The sequence below is a fragment of the Plectropomus leopardus genome, chromosome 20, assembly GCF_008729295.1.
Source record: "Plectropomus leopardus isolate mb chromosome 20, YSFRI_Pleo_2.0, whole genome shotgun sequence".
NCBI classification, from domain to species: Eukaryota; Metazoa; Chordata; class Actinopteri; order Perciformes; family Serranidae; genus Plectropomus; species Plectropomus leopardus.
The window spans coordinates 3591108-3612612 of NC_056482.1; the positions used below are offsets into that span (position 1 = coordinate 3591108).

General features: G+C 37.3%; 2 protein-coding genes across 2 annotated transcripts; one reads left to right on the plus strand and one right to left on the minus strand.

Annotated features, from left to right (window-relative positions):
- The first annotated feature begins 601 nt into the window (after positions 1-601).
- LOC121959848 (proteinase-activated receptor 2-like) lies at positions 602-5537 on the plus strand. Its single transcript, XM_042509365.1, is given in 5 exon segments — positions 602-740; positions 3255-3431; positions 3433-4107; positions 4109-4135; positions 4137-5537. Coding segments are annotated over 5 exon segments (1101 nt in total). The 5' UTR covers positions 602-731; the 3' UTR covers positions 4350-5537.
- Positions 5538-9941: 4404 nt separating this feature from the next.
- On the minus strand, positions 9942-10835 carry ch25hl2 (cholesterol 25-hydroxylase like 2). Its single transcript, XM_042508696.1, has one exon. It carries the CDS (start codon positions 10833-10835, stop codon positions 9942-9944), a length of 894 nt encoding a protein of 297 aa, XP_042364630.1.
- Positions 10836-21505: the final 10670 nt, after the last annotated feature.

Consider the following 21505-nt stretch of genomic DNA (forward strand, 5'->3'; position numbering starts at 1 on the left):
CAAAAATGGGCAAGAAATAAGTAAAATGTTATCAAAAAAATAATCTGAAAACAAGCAAACCGAAAAGGAAATTAAAAAACAAAAACAAGAAAAAAGAGAGTGCAAATATATATCTTTTTTTTCTGTAACATATTTTTAAGCATATAATTATAAAAATAAAAAGTGTAGTTTTCTCTACATTTTTTCTGTATTTTTTAATAATATTTGTATTATTAAAAAATACAGAAAAAAATACTGAAAAAATACTGTTGCTCCGGTGCTTTTTGGTACGTGCAGACGAACTGTGAAAACAAAGTTTGTTTTCTCGAGATAACGAGATAATATCTCGGGAAAACAAACTCCGTTTTCTCGAAATAACGAGATAATATCTTGTTCCCCAAAAATGGGCTCTCATTATATCATGTCGAGAAAACGGCTTGTGAAAAAAAAATAACACGTCCGCTTAGGGCTTCCGTAATTATTACTATTTTTTATTTATTTTTTTTGTGTGCTGGAAAACTTCCATAGGGCAAAAAGGGTGGGCGGGGCTCTGATGACGCAGGCAGCGTACAAACAGGTAGTCTCGGGGTGTGCCCTTGAAGAGTGTACTTGTTGGTGTAATTCGACATATAAGAAGTAGTTGGAGGCAGACTGTCACACATACTGGATCTGAGCGCTTGTGAACTGCTCAGACATGGATGTAACTCGGTTTTTGACGCTGCTGTTGATTTCCTTCTGCTTTTCTGCCACAGATGCCTCAGGTAAGACCGGAAGTTTATTGTTCGAGGAGCTCGCGAGCTCCAATATCGACCCAGATGAGACACTTGAGTCTGATACTAAGAGAGATTTAACACAGATCTACCCCATTAATGTTTGAGTATATTAAGATAAATGTATGGAAACATTGTCTTCATCATTACAGAGGATTTTTAACGAGATAGTTTTTTGACATAAGGTGGTGGTCAGCTGCCAGATACACGGGAGAGTTGGGAAATGAGGACGTGAGGAAATACTTTATATCAAGATTAATTATTAATACAAATATCGTGTTTCTAACGTCGTAACACAAGGGGAAAAAATGTTACTTGCCTTTGTGATATAGTTTCAGTGATATAGTTTTTAGTTTTATTGTCATTTGTGTGAGGGGCACAGTATATTTACACATTACTCTGTCATTAATTAATACAGTCTTTTAGCATAAAATGAAAATTATGGAAAAACTCCAGGGCAAATGGCAGTGGCGTTTCTAGGGCTTAGCCTGGGCCCCAGTAGGGGGGCCCAGAGGGATACTTCTTAGGTTTTTTTTTTTTGGTTTTTTTTTTAACACGCACAAAATAGATATATATAATATAATAATATAATATATAATAACTAGATGCTTTTTTTAAAAATGCACTCTGGCACCTTATTTGCCCTTAAGAACTTTTTATTTTTTTATTTTTTACTTTCCAGATCAACCTTTTAAAACCTGAGACAATTGGCTTATTTTTTTTGACATGGAAAGAAGGGAATTAGCAGCTTAAAGAAAAAAAATGTAAAAATAATTAGTGAATTATCTCAACTTAGGAAAATCAAAAAGGAAAGGAAAGTAACAAAAAAAAAACAGAAAATGACCTGAAAAAGTGCTAAAATGAAATATAAAATAATAAATATCAATAAATATCAATAACAAGTTTTTTTCTATTCTTTTTAGCTATGTCATTTTCCCATCATGTTTTATTTATATATATATACATATATATATATATATATATATATATATATATATATGTATATATTAGGACATTTAATGCCAATTTGCTCTTTTTTCCCTAGTTTTTGAAAAAAAAAAAAAGGTTTCCAATATTTAAATGCTTGTAAAAGATGTTGATCCAGGTTTTAAAGGGTTCACTATGAATTGTGATGAGAAAAATATTAGTAGTTGTTGGTAATCCGTATTGAGTGCAGAATACTTTACAAATAATATTATTAAAAATATTAAATATATATTATCTTTGGAAAAATAGCCAGTGTCAACAGTGGTGTAATGTAACTAAGTACATTTATTCAAGTGTAAGTATGAACAAAATGACAGATTGTTGCACAAATTTTTTACAGGTGGAAAAACTGGTTAAATAAAGGCATAGCATTTTCATTGCTGGAAGACTAGAGCCATGCACACGTCTCTACAGCAGACAAATATGTCTTTGTGTTTGTTATTTTAACTGGTGTGTCATGTTTGACGTTACAGGCCAGAAAACAGGTTAGTATACAATAGAAAGCAGCATGGAGGCTAGTGAAAATGTTTCAGTGGTTGCTTCTTTTTTCTATCTCTTATTCAGTCTCTCTTTCCAGCTAAATGAAGACTATTTTGAACTATGTTTTGCTGCTGTTTGGGCGGAGATGGGCGATATTTTGTGGTGGTGCCTCATTGCATCTCGCCGGTAAAGGGGCCTTAATCAGTGCTTTTACCGGGAATTGTATTTTCATCACTGCTGATCAGAGCCATAGGTTAAAATATACTTGTGAATACTGCAAAGTCATTTGACCCACATGTTAATGCTGATTTTAACTTTTCTTATAACCTACAAAAGCCAGGTGTAGTTTTTTTGTGAAGTGGAAAAGAGGATATATTGTGCATGTTCTAAAAAAATATATTCAACTTTTATATTTAGATCTGAGGCTAATAATAAAAGTACTGAAACCTCAGACAGCCTAACAGCACCACTGGCCAACAGTCATTTTCAAATTACTTGCACTGTCCTAAACCTAAACCAGTTTGTTAGATGGCAGATTTTATAATGAAATAAAGCTGAAAAAAAATGACGAACTCTCACTTTCAACCCTTTGAAACTTGAGCAAATTGTTTTGATTTCTTTCAAAAAATATGGGCAAAGGCATCCAGAAAATTACCAAAAAAGTGCTGAAAATTAAAGATGTGTGTTTGTTTCATATTATTTTATTATGTTTTAAATATAAAATTATTATATCATAAATATAGTCTTCTTGATTTTTTGTGGATAATTTCATAATAATCCTCCCCTCTTGTTAAAGTATTTCTAGGTATTTTCCTTGTCACCTTTTTTCATAATTTCCTGCAATGTTTTGGACATTTCATAATGTAACACAAGAAAACTGATGATGTTAGAAAGCAGGACCCAGGAAATTTCTAACATTTTTGTTTGATAGATGTCTAGTTACCAAAAATAGTTCCCAATTTGTATTTTTGTCTGGTGGAATAATTCATTTGTAAATGATCATGTCAGCCTTAATTCAATTTTGTCATATTATTGTAGGTAAAGGACGAGGTTTTATCGGGATTAAGGACCCTACAAACTCAAATCAAGTTGTTGTGGACCGGGGCAACTTCTGACACATTGAAGAGCAACCTGACCACGGTCTTCCTCCCGATTGTCTACATCATCGTGTTTGCAGTGGGACTTCCTGCCAATGGCATGGCCATCTGGGTGTTCCCTCTTCCGGACCAAGAAGAAGCACCCGTCCTCCATCTACATGGCTAACCTGGCTCTGGCGGACCTGCTCTTCGTCATCTGGATCCCCTTAAAGATAGCGTACCACTTCAACGGCAACGACTGGATCTACGGAGAGCCGCTGTGCAAAGTACTAGTGAGCTTCTTCTACGGGAACATGTACTGCTCGGTGCTCTTCATCGCCTGCCTCAGCGTGCAGAGGTACTGGGTGGTGGCTCACCCTCTGTCCCAGCAGAGGAAGAACAACAAAGTGGCTGTTGGCGTCTGCGTTGCCATTTGGGCTTTCATCTGGCTCACCAGCACGCCTTTGTACCTATACAACCACACCGCCAGACTAAAAGACCCCAACATCACCACCTGCCATGACGTTAACATCATACGTGATCCCCTGAATCCTTTCCCCGACGTGCAGCTGCCTTACTACTACTTCATCTTCATGGGTTTGGTTGTGTTCCTTGTTCCCTGTATCATAATCGTTGTGGCCTACATTCTTCTGCTCAGAGCTCTCGGGAACAGCATGGATGATAGCACTGCGGCAAAGAACCGCCAGAGAGCCATTGTGCTGATCGTGACTGTCCTGGTGACATTCCTGGTGTGTTTCATCCCCAGTAACATCATGCTGGTGGTGCACTACTCTTTGCTAAAAGATGGAGTGATAAAACAATGGGTACGGTTTCTACATCTCCCACGTTATGCCTGGCCAGCCTCAACAGCTGCCTAGACCCGTTTATCTACTACTTTGTGTCGGAGGACTTCAGGAACCACGTGAAGAACACTCTGCTGTGCAGGAGCAGCCGGACTGTGGAGAGGATGAGAGTGTCATTCAGCTCCATGAAATACTCCAGGAAGAGCAAGTCATATGTGTCAGATAGCGGAAACACGCAGAGCAGCAGCTGTTAGAGATAAGGTGGATAAATGCGAGCAAAGAAAGACTTTGATGGGATATCGTGCATCGTGCCCGTGCTTGCACACTGGTGTGATGAGAAAAAACAGGGTACTGCACAGACCTTGTGGCACTGACACAGTGGATAGGTCTGTAATTATGGACATAAGGCCCATCAGTCATAACCAGGTAGCCTCAGCAACCCAATCATCAAGAAAAATTGAAAAATTCTGGCATTCTATGTTTCCACAAACCACAGATATGTTACATTTGCACGTTATTATTATGTAGTGGTTTTGGTGAAACTTTTCAATAACCACTTGGTTGTGGTTAGGAAGAGGATACTTTTTGGTTTGAAATTCACAGTTTTGGGTGCAAAATCCCAGCATGTAAAACAGCGATATCCTAGTTAATAATAACTTTCTTTTAGTGACACTGTCCCCGCTGGACAAAACAGCAGTTGGTCACTTAAAAACACCCATGTTTAGGGGTTAAAAGCTGCTGGAAACTCACAGACAAGCTCCTAAAAATATAGCGCCACATTTGATCTGCAGAAAACATATCGAAAAAATACCCATGTTTTGGTGGTAAGCTGCTGGAAACACAGCATCTGGTCCCTAAAACACACCCACGTTTGGGGGCTAACATACTGCTGAAACACAGCGAGGGGTCCTTAAAATCGTAGTTTGCGGAAACATGCAATAGTAACTTTTCTTTTGCTGATTAGGCTAATTTCAGATAATCAAAGATGTGAAGGTGACGATAGTTGGAGGACATTTTAAGATGTATATGACTTCATTATGAACTGCTGTTTTGTGTGAAGCATGAATCCATATTTTTAAGTATATATATGATGGAAGGCCTATTAAAGACTGACATTTGGTCCTCTTGGCTGGACAAAATGTGGATTTTCATAAGACTTTTGACTGACCTGTTCACTGCACTGAACATGAGGAATAAAAAAAGCCAAATTATAATGTGTGCAGAGTAACAGCACAAAAGAGAATCATAACGTTAACTCAAACAACAACAGGACTTCCTTAATATTTATTCCTGTTTATTTTTATGGTCTGTTTCTGCAGCCAACATGTTTATCCTGCCATTTTTAACTTCATGTGTTTAAGTGTTTGTTTTCATGTGTGTAATGAGGAAATATGTGCCATTGTTACATAGTTTCTTAAATAAATGAAAAAGCTATAGATCCAGTTTTCTGTGAAACTCCTCTTAATGTTGCGTAATCAAGTTGAGTTCCTGTGCCAAGCGAGTCACTGGCTGTACTTTAATCTCACAGAGAGGGATATGGACTCATTGTTGTGGAATGTTCTCATGTAAATCTGAGGAATTTCTGGAATGTGTTGAGTCTGCTTTTAGTGTCAGAAAGTAAGCAAATGCATTTTTCAAACAAGTATTTTAATGTTTACAGAGTTGTTAACCATACTTTTATCTGAAGGAGCAGCCAGAGAAAAGAGAGTCAGAGTGGAGGGGGTTAAAGAATGTTCCAGAGCGTGATGAGACATGTTGGGAGGATGACAAAAAACAGGTCATCCTCCCAAAAGTTTCAGTGTCGCGCCACGTTTCACCCAAAACACGGAAATCATACAAGCCACACAGCTTGCTTTCTCATTTATTTTTATTTAAACACACAAAAACTTTACTTATTTATTTATTTTTTTTTTTTAGATGTTATGTTTTTATTATTTTCAGTGAGTGACATACAGTAAATACAATGTAGGCAGGGAACATTTTAAATCAAACCATTGCTTGCAACAGTGCTAAAGAACAACCCCTCCAACAGATAATGCATTGAATAATGTTTAATATTATATGTATATATATATATATATATATATATATATATATATATATATATATATATATATATATATATATATATTATAAAATGAGTGACACAATCACAGAAAACAAAACTAGACAAGAAAAACAGTTAAAATAAAAAAATAAAATAAAAAAAGAACTTAGAAGGATGCACAATAACTTTCCTTTTTATATATATAAATATATATAAAATAGCTGACTTTTCTCTCCTGTCTCTTGATTTGTAATCAACTTGAAGCTCTGTTTCAGTCACACATTTTTTTTTTGAATTACACAAAGACAATACAATGTAGATAAAGGGCTATTGTAAACCAAATGGTATGCTCCCAGTCTTTTATCTCATGATAAGGAGTAATTGCCCTGCTGTGTTTGGAGCAATAGCCCTATGAGTCCTCCCCCTCCCCCAGGTATGTGCACACATGCTGTAAACTGATTCAGCTTCCTGTTGGATGACCGGTTGGTTGAGGCTGAGCTGCAGGCCATTTCACGAGGTAAATGATTGTTGTGTGAGTGTCGTCTTACCCTTTGTCAGCACTCTGAGTGGAATACCTTCTTTTCACATGTTGGGGACTGAGCCACTCCCTGGCTGTGTTACATTTACACAGTTCCACAATGTGACCAGAGCAAACACCAACACCATTATCAAACTGAGCATATGTGTTTAACAATGCAGTGGATTGTATTTGTGATGGTTTGATAAAACATCATGGGAAAAGTTAGAATACTGTGAATAATATTTATACAGGCCGACAGTGGTTGTGATGTGTAGCAGTTCGGAAATCATATGTTGCTTAAGAAACCTGAGCACATTGGCTCAATTTTTATGAACCCATTGAAACCTGGAGCAAAATCACTTTTTTGTATTTGTATTTTAACCTTTGAATGTTTTGTGAATTGGTTTTACAGAAACACGAGGAAAAAGGCAACGAGTAACTTGGTAAGAAATGTTCCACAAATTTCAAGATAATAATAGATTTAGAAAATAATTTTTTAAAAAAAGACTAGCAAAAATGTCTTGTGGAAAAAAGAGAAAAGCCAGGGAAAAACTATATTCATAGTTGTCACAATGATGTTTAAAATTATTGTTTAAGATTATTACACATTTTAAGCACTTTTTCTAGGTCATCTCCTGTCGTTTTTAACTTTAACTTGATTTATACCTAATTAACATGATGACATATTTAAAATTATGTTCTTTCAAGGTCTTTTTTTAATAAAATATTTTGGCTGTTATTATGGTTAGAGAAAAAGAGTATCAGTGGTTTTACTTCTGCAGTTTCACATGCATATATGTGTGGTGGTTTGTGTTGCAGACGGTATTTCCCTGATGCAATATATGTGGTACACCTTTAAGTTTCTGGTAAATTGCAACAACGCTGTTCCCACATGACTAAGAGAGGAACATTTTTAGATTTGTATAAAAGCATATGAGATTGTTAATTTCTGATAATGCAGAATTACAGTTGTTCAAACTTAACCCCTATATTAAAGGTTAATGTTGGTATTTTTCAATTTCGATCTGATTTTAACATGATTTTTTGTCCAAGTAACTAATGGGAACAGCTTCTTTTTTTTTTTTTTAAATGGGTCGAGTATGGAGCAAGGTCACTGCAAAAGAGAAAAGAGAAGGCTGCATTGTAACGTTAATGAGAAATTGTGCACCTTCAATTTACATCTACTAAAAGTGCTTGGTTTAACCACTGACAGACTCAGATTGTTATTTTAAGTGTCTGACAACATTATGAAAAGGACCATACAGAGACAGACCTTTTGATCCTTTATATTTAGCAAGAAAAAGCCCTAAAAATTACTTTCACCAAACCCACCAGCTGTAATTTTAAATAAGCTGTAATTTTATCATCTTCCAGCACACTTAATTCAAAGTTGACAGAAACAAAATAAAACTAAAATAAATCCATCTTGGTTCATTTCTCCATTGTTCCAACAATCACCAATTCTAGTTTTGTTAAAATAAACCTCTTAATTCATCCAGTTGCATGCTAAAATGAGTGTTAATTGAAATGAGTCTGGTGTGTTTGGAGATGTCAATTTCTGTTAAAAAATGTGTGCTTCCTGCTATTGCACTCGGTATGTTAATACCTTTGTCCTGTTTTGTTTTCTTTTCTTCTTCTTTTGTTTTTCCTGGCTTTCTTCTATGAATTTATGCTGCTCAACTTCCAGGTCAAAGCCCAGTGCGCAGAACGCCTCGGCTAGCTCAGGTCCAACTGAGGCAAGCATATGAAAGAGTAAATTGATCCCCAACCGTATTATCTAGGTGTATTAGTCCAACTTCAAGAAATTCAACTCAGTAATAAAATGTTTGCATGTATTCTAAAAGTCCAGTTTTAGTCAGACTAACACAATCATTTGACTTTTTCTAACATCATGTAGATGCATGCTGACTTAGACACAAAAACAGGAAATAGGGCCAGGTGAAATAAAGTTACCCCCTTATGAAATTAGCCTTTTGATGGTGATGATTGACGATGATTACTTGAACTACCCAAATTATTTCCAGTGATTTGAGATGTATTGCTGATAATGAGAAAGACTCATGCCATTACCAAATATGTGGATAAAGTCTGTTTATTCAATTCTGTTTTAAGACCCACACACATAGGCAGTCGCTTCTAAAAGAAGAACAACCTGTTGCGACAGTCATTTCCCTTGTAAAGCAGAAACACACCAAACCAGTTATGACTGCTGCTGTTGATACTAGTTGAACGCAAACAAAGAGAGTCACACAGAGTGGGACTGGATCTCCACCGCAGTGCTGTGACACACTGTTACCTGTGTGATAGCATCAGATATGTGCCTAAACAAATAGAAAAATGTCCTTAGATTTATCAGTGTAAGTTAGCAATGTAGAAGCTACTGTTTTGGCATGATATGGAGTTTGTTGCCTTGCTGCTCTTATTTGTGAGCGAAAGGGACCTCTGTTGGTTTGTTAGCAGAAATGCAAGTTATATCTCATATAAGTAAGACAACACACTTTTCTACAAAGATGAAGTAGTCAGAACCCCATAAGAAATGTATTCAATTTACATTTTTTTAAAAATTTAAAACATCCACAAGACTTTGATTTATTCTAAAATGTGAAAGTCACAGGAAAAACATCAAAGAATCACACCTGACATAATTAAAACATTTTTATTTTCACAGTTGTATCACAAAGGTATTGTCTTTTTTGGGAGTCTCTTCCAGTGGGAGCATTTGGTTTAAAGAGGGGACGATAGATTAGTATTGCGCCCACGCATCATTGGGGTGCAGCTAAAAGACTGCTATTCATGCGTGTGAGTGAGAGGGTCAGTGCTGAGGAGGGAGAGAGGGACAATGTACGTGCTACCGTGTGTGTAATTCCTCCGACAGATCACACCATCGGCAAATACTCAAAAAGAGCTCAGAAATGTGTGGAAAGTGACCTGAGAATGCCATAAAGACATTACCACCAGCACATGAAATGGGAAATCTCTTTGACTAAGAGATGAATGCACAACAGTACAGGAGAATCTATATTATCATTGCACAAACATACGTAAGAGATTGTCCTTCTCAACAACTTACCAGATAGTCAAGTGTTAGACTTATAATCAGCTCTTAAAATCCATGCTCTGTTAGGGAAAAGACATCAAAATAGGGTATAATAGTATCAAAAAGACAGAAAAGACAGACGGAAAAGAGAGAAAGTGGTCTGTGTTGGACTGAGAGCAGGTACAAAAGAGGCACTTTGAGTAAGAGAGTGACAGAGTCAATGAGAGATTCATTCCAGTTCTTTAGTCTTTTTTCCCCTGCACCTCGTCTGGCTCTCCCGTGGCAGCGTGGCTCGAGGGACTTGGCACAGTGTGGGTGCCCCCCAGCCAGTCCCAGTGAGAGAAGAATGGGGCGAAGTTAGTGTTGGGCCGCTGGTGGTGAGCATCATGCTTGGGCGCGCCACCCCACAGGCCAAAGGGCACCAGGTTATGCATGGCCCATGGGAAATCGTATCCGCAGTGGTCCTCGGTGGAGACATAGACGTTGAAGACCATGAAGCCCCATGTTGTAAGGCAGTGGCATTGGAGCAGGATGGGGTCAATCGTCGCCCAGAATCCCACGCTGAACAACTCCCAGCCAGACAGGTACTGTGTGACAAGGCTGAAAGGTTGGTTGTACTGGTGATGCACGGCATGGAAGGTGCGGTACAACCATGGTACGCGGTGGTGCAGCAGGTGCCAAAGGTAATACTGGAAGTCAAAGACCACCATGCAGCCGAGGATGCCCAGAAGGAAGCTGCAGAGTGTGGGTGCCTCGTAGGGCAACGGTGTGGGTGGCCTCCACAACCATTGGGCGACTGCAGCGGGAAAGATGTAGAGCAGATGGTTATAGATGGTTACGGCAAGGGTGGTCCAGATATTGGGCCAGGTGATGGGTCTGTCAGGATGGAGCCTGTAGCGGTTGACGCAAGGCCAGGTGGGAGCAAGCAAGTCGAGCACAGTGTAAATACCAACCAGGAGGAAGTACGTGGAGACGGAGAGGACTACAGGGAACAGAGGGCTCCTCAGAAGGTCATGGTGGTTCCGATGAAGGTAGTCCCAGGCAGGCTGCAGGACCAAGCCCTGGGACTGGATCCCGGTCACGTTGTCCTCATCCGACATCAAGGATAAAGTTCTGAGTAACCTGCCTGTGCTCATCACTGACAGTCTTCCAAAAGAAGGGCCGATCCAAGGGGATTATTGTTTAACAAGCGTCAGGAGTGGAAAAAGAGGGTCTAAATGAACGTAAAGGTCCAATCACATTCCCTGTATATGTTAAGCGAACGGCAAATTGTCTGGTGATGCTGTGCCAAATTGGACTGGCGGACTGTCTTAGCCTCTTATGTATGTTCAAGCCCCACCTCCACCCCCTCCACCCCCCGCTTTTCACAGGAAGGCGCTCTGTAAAGGGCCTTTTTCATGGGCACAAGGACCGCAGCCAGGACTCAGGAGCGGGGCCACAACAGCTCTCATTTTTGACCCAAATCATGGAGAGAGAGCTTCCGTTTACTTGTGATTTTGACTTTGTCACAGAGAACTAGCTTCTTTGTCTGTCAGCTGTTGACAGAATTAAAACATTTCGTATAGTACCTTAAGCTATAATGTATATTCACTGCTGCATGTTAATAATCAGCCTTTTAATTTTTCTCCCACTCTCAGATCATCAAACACACACACAGAAATACACACAAGCACATGCATTCACACACAACACGAGCCCAAAAGAGTAATTAATCATAGAAAAGCTGTCAAATGGGACATGAATTCAAAAGCACTCTTTCGGATGCTGAATTGCAGTTGGCTCATTACTTAGTTTGAATTTGTTTACAGACTAAAAAGATTTCATTGTAGAAAAAGAAACGCAGCAGCGACCGTAAATCTTGATTCTATGCTGTGACAAAATTGTTTTGTAAAGGACATTTTAATGATACTATGTGCTTCACAGTCAGTTATTATATCATTTTTCACTTTTTATTTTGTATTTTCAATTATGTTTCATTGGATTATATCAAATAAAGAGGCGCAATGAAAGAGTTTTCCGTAAACTCATGACAGTGAATTTATCTGTCATGACAAGAGACGTGACTGAGTTGCAAATATTATAATTTTGCAAAGAATGTTACACAGGGACTCAGTACCTGTGGCGCAATAAGCACATTTACTAAAGTAGGCTTTACTTTACTACTATGTTAAGTTTTAGGTACTTACTTGAGAATTATGTAATGTTTGGAGGCAAATATTGTACCTTTTTTCCCACTGTATGTATTTGATTGCTTTTGTTACTTCCACAGGAGTTGTTGATATTATTTGAGGATGGGACTTTAAATTATTAGTTTAAATGATGCTTTTCAATAGTTACTTTAATAACTCAGGTTATTATTACAAATTGTGAATCAGCTAATAGATTGTGATGCATAATTGTGGATTAAGCAATGCAGTAGTATATAAAATTATTACAAGCTCCACCCTAACCAGCTGTAACAATAAAGTGATAGACACATAACTCAATAATTATAATAATTAGAATGCAGTAATATAAAATATATTATTCTGGAAAAACCCCTTTTGCATCATTAGTGTGACACAATACGATGCAATGTGATGCAGTATGGTACGCTACATTACAGTACGGTGCGGCGCGGCACAGTACAGTACAGTATTTCCATCAAACAATAATACAAAAGGCTGAAACATATAAAAGTTCCAAGATTTTACAAGCGACCAAAAATCTAAATAACAAAAAAACATAATAAAAATACAATATGAGGTTTAAAGTTACAATATAAGGTACAGAAGTTCAAAAAATATTTTTATTATTGCTTTATTTCCTGTTGATTTTTCTGAGCCATATATTCTAAAGTTCATTGAAAGTGATATAAGAGGGACAAACAAATCTCAATGTGGATGTTAGTGACATTTCAAAACTGAAACAGGAAGTGAGAAGTAGCCCACTGTGTGCAGTGTACACAGTGTAGGCAAACCCAAAATATAGAGCGTTAAAATACACACATCCTGTCTCTCATAGGACAACATGCTCAATGAATGGATTAAACTTACACTTTCTGATACCACTGATGAACCAATAGAGGGCAGTAACAAACAAGTCTTCACTGAGGACTCAGTTAAGATCATGCACAATGAAGAAAAATCCTCCCAACTGATTTTTAGTGTATCAATGACGTGTATCTGTACAGGTCACAGCTAATGACAACGTGAACAGCCCATTTATTAAAATATTTGAGGAGGCCATTATTCAAAATGCAAAAGGCCTGTGAGATTCCAAAGGTCAAAGATTCATTCACAACATACTCTTCTGACACTCTTATTGCATCAGCTTCAGGCTTAATGTCAAGCCAAACACTGAGAAGAAACTGTGAACGTCACAGAAGTCTTATTATTATTAAGTATTATTCTTCTTTAAATATGCCAATAAAAGACAAATGTTGCCATAAAAGAAATTATACAAATATGGAAATGGAAATAATCAAAATTGGCAACTAACATTTTGGGGTTGAAAGTTGAAAGTTGGATGTTCTTATATATTTTTATTGTAATTTTCTTTTTTTTTCTCCCCAAATAATTATTTTAAAAATATATATGCGCTTTTCTAAATGCTTTGCCTAGATATGATGCCTTCCTATGAATGACAATAAATGAATGAATAACTGAATCTGAATCTGAACAAGTAAATACAAAACAAAAAACACAAATATGTCCACATACTACCACAAGACTTTTGTACTTCCACAAGACATTCATATGAGTTTATCTCTTGGATTTTAACCTGCTATGTACAACATTTTTCATGGATCTCGTTCAGGTGTTCATATATTGTCACTACTGTGGTTGTCGGAGCTGTTTATGTTTATACTTACGGTAAAAAGCATAATAGAAGTATTGTTAAAAATGTAAAATAAAAAAAAACATTAGTTTATGTAGAAGGTCTGACTACCGACTCGCTGACTTGTCAGATCAAAAAGCACAGAACTTTTGGAGAAATTGATCATGGTTGTTTGCACTTTGCCAAATACAATGAATAATAAATTTGTATTTGTAAAAATACAATAAAGTTGCATCAGTGCCACAGTGATCAGCTGTGTGTGGAAACGAATGATCACAAACCATTTTTGCTCCTGTGTTACCACTCGTCTGACAGGTGTTGGTAAAATAAAAGAGAAGTGGAACTCCCCACATCACTAACAGGCACCACTTGGTGTCTGAGGAGACGATGACAGGGTGAGAGACTCCTTCATCCACATCCAGTGCGCTCAGCTGCTGTGGTCCAGCTCCACTCTTCACCTGCTTTTTGACGTTCATTGATTAGTATTGATGTACTTCTGTACACTAAAAATACAATAAAAATGGTTAAGTACTGCAGAGAAGACAGATCTGGTGTTCACTGCATATATGACCCAACAGAGACCTTTTGCAGACACTTACAGTGAAATGGATTGTTGCTCCATACATTAAAAAATGTCATTGCCATGCCATTAATATAATCATGAAAGCAAAATTTAAAAAAAACCCATAAAAATAGATAACACGACCAAATTAATAATAACAACAACAGCAATGCCATAACTGGGGTACAATCTGTTGTGTTGACTCTATTTAGAGAACACAGAGCGATGCTACTGTGGAGAGAAAGGCCCTCAGCACACATCTTTATTTCAGAAGCTAACTAAATTTGTCAAATTCAGTCACTGAAGTTCAGATAGTGAGAAATCCTCCGGTGGCTATTTTACACTGATGCTGACAGGGTGAGAGCCACAGCGATGGTGATGCTTTGGACTTGTCTACACTTTAAAGGGATGGCTTGTAGATGGGTCATATGAGGTTGTTATCTATAGTCAATGTATAATATACAGATGGCAGTTGGCGCGTCCCCTGTTTGGAGAAGCAGATAGGCGTGTCAACACAGACACTAAGCCTTTGATCGTGTGAATCATGCCAAATTGTTTTTTTAAAGTGGATCAAAAAGGAGTTTCTAAATATATTGTAAGAATTTTGGTGAACCGGTATGCCCACCAGACTATGCATGTAAAATGGGGCAGTTGTATTTCATCCATATTTAGGGCTGGTAATGGTGTGAGACAAGGAAGAGTTTTTTAACCCTACCCCCCCCTACTTTTTAATGTATGTATTGATGGTCTGTCTAGTCAACTAAAAGCATATAATGCTGGATGCATGATCGGTGATATTCACATGAATCACTTTATTTATGCAGATGATCTTGTCGTCCTTAGTCCATCTAGTGCTGGCCTCCAACAGCTCCTTACTGTTTGCTCTGTATATAGTGTGGAGCATGATATCTAATACAATGCTAATAAGAGTCTGTCAGGATCTGTAGAGCTAAAGAGGATGAAAGTCTAAAATTCCCTGTCTTTATACTGTCTGATAACAATCTTGATATATGTAATGGGGTGAAATATCTTGGACATCTCATAACAGAAGAAATGACAGATGATGATGATATTCAGAGGCAGTGATGTACGTTCAGGCAGACATTCTCTCACGTAAATATAGTATGTGTTCAAATGAAGTGAAGATATCTTTGCTCAGAGCATATTGTACACCACTTTTACTGCCCACTTGTGGTCTAAGTACAAAAAGGCAACTTTACAGATATTGCAGGTGGTTTATAATAACGCTATGAGAATATTACTCCAGAGACCTAGGTCATGTAGTGCTGGTGAAATGTTTGTGGCTGCAGAAGCTAATAACGTCCAAGCTGTTTTAAGGAACCTCATGTATAAATTTATCTGCTGGCTTGGTGGCTCTGAGAATGAAATAATAGTAGCTCTATCCAACAGAAGGTATAACACAACAAGTCACCAGTCTAAACTGTGGAGACACTGGTGTAGTTGTCTCTTTGTTGGCATTGATTGAACAATTTTTATGGCAAGATTTTATTTTATTTATTGTATGTGATGTTTTGTCTTTTATTTTTTTATTTATTTATTTTTTATATGAAATAAAGGATTGATTGACTGATGGATTGACAAAGCAATGTATTGCTGTGAATGAGGGGTGAGCAGGAAAACAGATTTTAGACACTTAAAAAAGGCCTACCTATAACAATATCACTTAAATGGACACTATACAGTGTGCAGCATTATGATGGAGGATTATGGCCATGTAAAAAGAAAAAAGAAATAAACAATCTTAGATTTTGAGAATTCATTCGCAATTCAGCGAAAAATTCATAATATTACAAGATTAATTTAGTAAATTTCAGAGAACAAAAGTCACAATATTATGAAAGATAAAGCCTAGCCTCCAAAAAAATTGGCAAAAAAGTTCAGTTACTTCTGATCACTTACTCATATTGTGGCTTTTTGTACCACATTACCCGACTTTCCAGTCTTAATCTGAATTTCTTACAGAATTAGTTTGATCCCACAATATTTTGACATTTTTTCTCTTAAATTTGCAAGTTTAATCTTGTAATATTACAACTCTTTTATAATATATAATATTTGCAACTTTAACATCGTAATATTCTGTCTTTTTTCCCCTAGTCGCACAAAATTGCTAGTTTAATCTCATAATATCATGCCTTTTTTTCTGGTAAATTTATGAGTTTAATCTCACAGTATTATATCTTTTTTTCTTGTACACTGACAAATAAGTCTTGTTATATTATGACCTCTTTTCCTGGTTGATTTATGGATTTAAAACTGTACTATTATGACTAGGCCTACGGTTTTTTTATCACAATGGTACGACTTTTTCCACAAAATTATGACTTTGGTCCAGTGATCATGACATTATTCTCAAATTTGATTTTTTTTTTTTTTTTTTTAAATTAACATCGCCGTAATCCTCCGTCGTACGGCATAGTTAAATTTATATATGAGAATACCGAAATTAGGCTAGACCGACAGTATTCGGTTAAGGAAAAAATGACGTGGTGAAAATATTCTGAGTATAGCTTACACTTAAAAGGATATTTGTTTGTTTTTTTTTATGTAGGCATTTTGTTTTAAATTGCTAAAATTAGGGCTGTATGCATATCGCGGCGGTTGTTTTTAAAATCGCACTAATTGCGTGTTACTGTTTTGTCTCTTTGCAGCACCCATACTTGTAGTCAATCTGCCGCCGCAGCTTCCTGCTGCTGCTGTGAAGGAAAATAACACACCACTGCGACTTTGAATGGCTCCGTTCACTTTAACAGTTACCAATAGGTTCATTTGGCAAGAATTAAAATATCACAGAAGTTGTCTGCTGTGAGTTTGAGCTGCCACCTGAGAGCCGAGCACACAGGTGCAGCTAATCAGACTGTCAGCGGACACCTCATCCCTAAGGTGAAGAGTGGCTGCCACGGACCTCTGGATAACACCAAACTGAAGAAGCTAACCATGGCACTGCTAAACAAGTGGTAGCTGACTGCAGACCTGCATTTTGAGTCCTGTGTGTGATTTTTCCTGGCTTCATGTGAGTACAGAAAAGCTCTGCTTGCTGCTAGGCTAATATCGACAATATAAAATGCCATAGGCGTGTGCTAATAACATTAGCATGTTGTATCTGTGGGGAAAATGTGTACATCAAAACACAAGTGTTTGGCCTGTGAGTCTTTTTGTAATGAAGCCAGTGTGTTTCCTCTTGTTTTAAATTGACACTATTAAGCCAGGCTATTTAGGTGTGTTTTGTATCAGTCAAACTTTGCAAAACTTCACAGAAACTCCACTGCCCAGTAGTGTTAAGGAGGTGTAAGTGCAGAGCAACACAGACACAATAACGCACAAGTATATTGTGCATTAAAGCAGGGGAGTCCAGACTGTTTTCAGTGGCGGTCAGTTCAGATAAATTAGACCAGGGGGGCAGCTGCTTCTCGCATCAAATGGCTTGTTCAAAAACAAAAACAAATCAAACGACAAACAACAACAACAAAAACAAAAAGAAACAAAGATGACACAAATGCAACTGTTAATTCTTTAAGTGAAAAAGTATTCAACTTCCCTCTGAAAGCATCAGCCCTTGCTTTTGACTTTATGCCTCTTTTCCATGGCTATGGCTGCTAAAATATCTGGTGTTAGTCGACTGTACGTCAGCATTTTTGCCTTTGGTCTGTGTGATTGTCCTGCCATTGTGAGGTTAATGAAAATAGATGCAAAGTGATCATGCTTGATTAACCAGTGTTGTGTTAGTCATATAGGCCAAGTATATATTAAAAGACAAGCAGATCAGTCTGAGTGCCACAATTGCCCCCTGGGCTGGACTTTTAATATGACTGTATTAAAGGAACGTCCTCAGGTTGGCATGTTATGGAACACCAAATCACTCTAAACGTCTATTTTGAAACTAAGTTAAATTCGTTCCCTTTTAACAGGTCAAAATATAATGTCTTAATGCATCAAATACGTATTAAAACAACATAAAATGCCATATTAACAGTACATTTCTGACGTAAAGACGTTTAATATTTGGTGCAACAGTTTTCCCTCTGAAAACTGTTGAAATAGTTTTCAGTATACATATACATATAGTATACATTGTATTCATGTGAGCGTCCACTAGATGGCAGAATTAAATTAGATTTGAGTACATTGGGTATAGAATAGAAGTGTCAAATTACTTTTTTTTGTGTTATGTGCTGCCCAATAAAAGGTCATATAGCCGTTAATAGCTGTGGTTGAGTGATTGTATGATGTTAAAGGCTGTTTCTAAATTCTAAAAGAAAGAGATAAGCTGCAATGAAGAAGCTGATATTGTAAGCACTCCTGAAATTAATTAAATTAATTAATTTAATTTCAAAAATTCGTCATGTGCCTATCAATTATCATATAAAGGTGATGTTTTTTTAATCAACAGTAGGGAATTTTTTCTTTCATCTTCTTTTCCTTGTAAAAGTCAACAGCACCATCTACTGACCAGAATCTGCTACAGTCAGCAAGACAGCTCAATTACTGATGACTAAATTCACAGGAATAAAAACAAAAAGAAAACCAAGCAGTGAAATTGTGCACACTTTCATGCATCTTTTTCAACACAAAAGCTTACATTCTGTGGTCCGAATTAGATGTTAGGATCTATGATGGATGTGATGTCTAAATAAGACAGATTCCGATTAGCTGTTAGTATTTCTGTCGTTCAGAAAATTGTTTAGAAGTGATCCAAACAATATTGTTTGCCACTTACATTGTCGTTATAGTTGATAGTGTGGACTCTGCCATCCACTTGAGTTGCAACCAATTTTAAAACGATCTTGTTTTAGTTATGGTTATAGTTATCGTTCTTGGTGAGGACAGCCCTTTGGCTCAATGTGATGATACAAGAATATTATTTTATAATCCCCCCTCCTTTGTAAAAACACATTTTCAGATAATTTTCTTGTCAGCTTTTACCAATTTCTCATAATTTGTGGAACACCTCTTGCCAAGTTGGTCATTGCCTTCTTGTCCCCATGTTGTATAAAGAAATCAAACCAATTTGCTCAGGATTCAAAGGGTTAATACGAACGTCAAAATAGACATGTAGAGTGATTCGGCGTTCCGTAGCATGTTGTGACTGTAGACCAGTTATATTCCATTTTAGGGAGCATTAATCTAACACACAGAGTACCTGTATTATTTAGAGAAAGCAAATAAAGTTGAACTCCTGAAAAGTACAAATACTGTCACATTAACTGTTGATCTTTGGATCAGTGAGTTATCAAAGTTATATCAGGGTACCTACACTTTCTCAACTAGAGTAATATAATCCTTTCAAAAAACAAAACAAAAAAGACACAATCTCACAGAATAAGCACTTTGAAGTTGTAGAAGGACAGTACTGATTTGAAATGAATAAATCTAGAAGTCATGATAAATTAAATAGTAAATGTCTTTGATAAATGAAGGTTAAATATGTTTCTTTTTTTTCTTTGCCTTCATTTTGTATAGGACAACTTAAGCATGAAAGGGGAGAGAGAGGGGACCACTTGCAGCAAAAGGCCACAGGTTGGAGTCGAACCCACGGACACTGCAGTTAGGACACAGCTTGTGTACATGAGGCGCCAGCTCTACCAGGTGAGTTACCAGCCAAAAAATAATGGACATTTAAAAAAAACCAAAAAAAAAACGGATTTATTGCGATCAACCTGGAAATTTAGCAGAAAATTATTATTTAAATTAATTAAATACATTTGACTGCCCAAGCTAAAATACCTATCGCTGCTGTTTAAACTCATGCAGAAATCATTCACAGGTGTCATTCAACTGTGTTCAAAACTCATGGAGATGTGTTGATCTTGAAGGTTTATTCTTGACAATGGAAACAGAATAGCAATAGAAATAGAAATTTTTGAAGGAATGCGTCACCCCCCAAACATCTGTTTTTATAACAGTTACTCACCCCATGTTACCTTTAAGTTATGAAGAAAACTTTGCTTTTCTCACATGCCTCCATGGTGAATGAGGAATCCAGAAACTGAAAGAGTTCTTGATAAACTGAGGTAACAGGGGATCATGTTTCACAACAGCAAAACTATATTCAGATATGCATTTAGAAATATGTACAGGATAATCCAAGTCTCGGTTATCCAGTTGTATGCTCAGTACTTCAACAACAGGCCGCTCTTTCCAACAAGGAACTGGATGGGAAATGAAACTTATCTGTGCTCTCTTCATAGCCAGACTATTGACAAAAAGTCATTTTACCTTGCTGAACACAGGAGCTTCTGGTTGTTTGCTGCCTTAGTCAGCTGCTTGTCTGTGTTATTGTGTGACTTTGGTGTCTAAAAGGGTTAGTTCAGATTTGCCAAAGTTACACAATAATGCGATCAAACTAACTGATTGAGGCAGTGGTAGAGCAGCACCTCCTTTGTTTAGTGACATGAAATGATTGATTTTGTTAATGGAGTCTGGCTTTGAGTAGTGCATAGATAACTTCCTGTTCAGTTCCTGGTAGGAGCAGACTTGTATGGAATTATTTGATGAGTAGGAGATCAATGCTGTAGGTTTTCCATTTCCTGCATTTATGGTCATCAGTTTTGTATATACCAGAAATGGAGATGGAGATGTGGGCAGACATACAGAAAATCGGCTCTGCTTTCATTGTTTCACCCTGAGTACATTTCTTTTTGTGTAATGGCGGCTTGAGGCTGTGTGACAGCATGTGTGAACAGCACTGAAGGTATGAAAGGAACAGAATCATGTCAGAGCTCATCAACAGGTGCAGGTCTACACTGGCTCAAACACAGCCCCCAGTCAGTCTGGTGCACAATGAAAACCTGAGAGTCAGTGTGATACATCCAATTTGATCTCACATGCCAGTGAGACAAAAGTGTCTGCAGTGTCTCACCTGTCCAACTCAGGGTCAGTAACCTTGTGTGGTGGCACCTGTTGGCCTCCTCCAAGCTTAGAACTGCCTTCTCATTGTGTCTTTCTCTCTTCTGGCCTCCACAGTTTCAGGTATTGCTTTGTTGCTGCCTTTAACGCACATAGTCCTCACTCATCCACACTCCACATTTATCTTTTATTAATAATTATTTGTTTGTTTCTAATACTTCTTGACCTGTCCTCCCTCCTTATCACATGCATGAAGCTGGACAGGCTTCCAGCGAGCTTTGAGCAATGCTAAATGCTAACATTAGCGTGCTGAATTGCTGATGTTTAGTAAGTGTAATGTTTACCATGTTCACCATTTTAGTTTTGCGTGTTAGCATGCATACATTTGCTAATTAGCAGTAGCATACACAGAGAATAGCTGAGGTTGATGGGAAAATCAGTCCATTTCATGGCAAACCATCCAACTGCATGGTTGTTGAGGTAATTCATGCCAAATAACCAGTGTTAACATCACAGCACTGAAGAAAAAGTCAGAGGTTCATAAAGTCAGTAGAATTC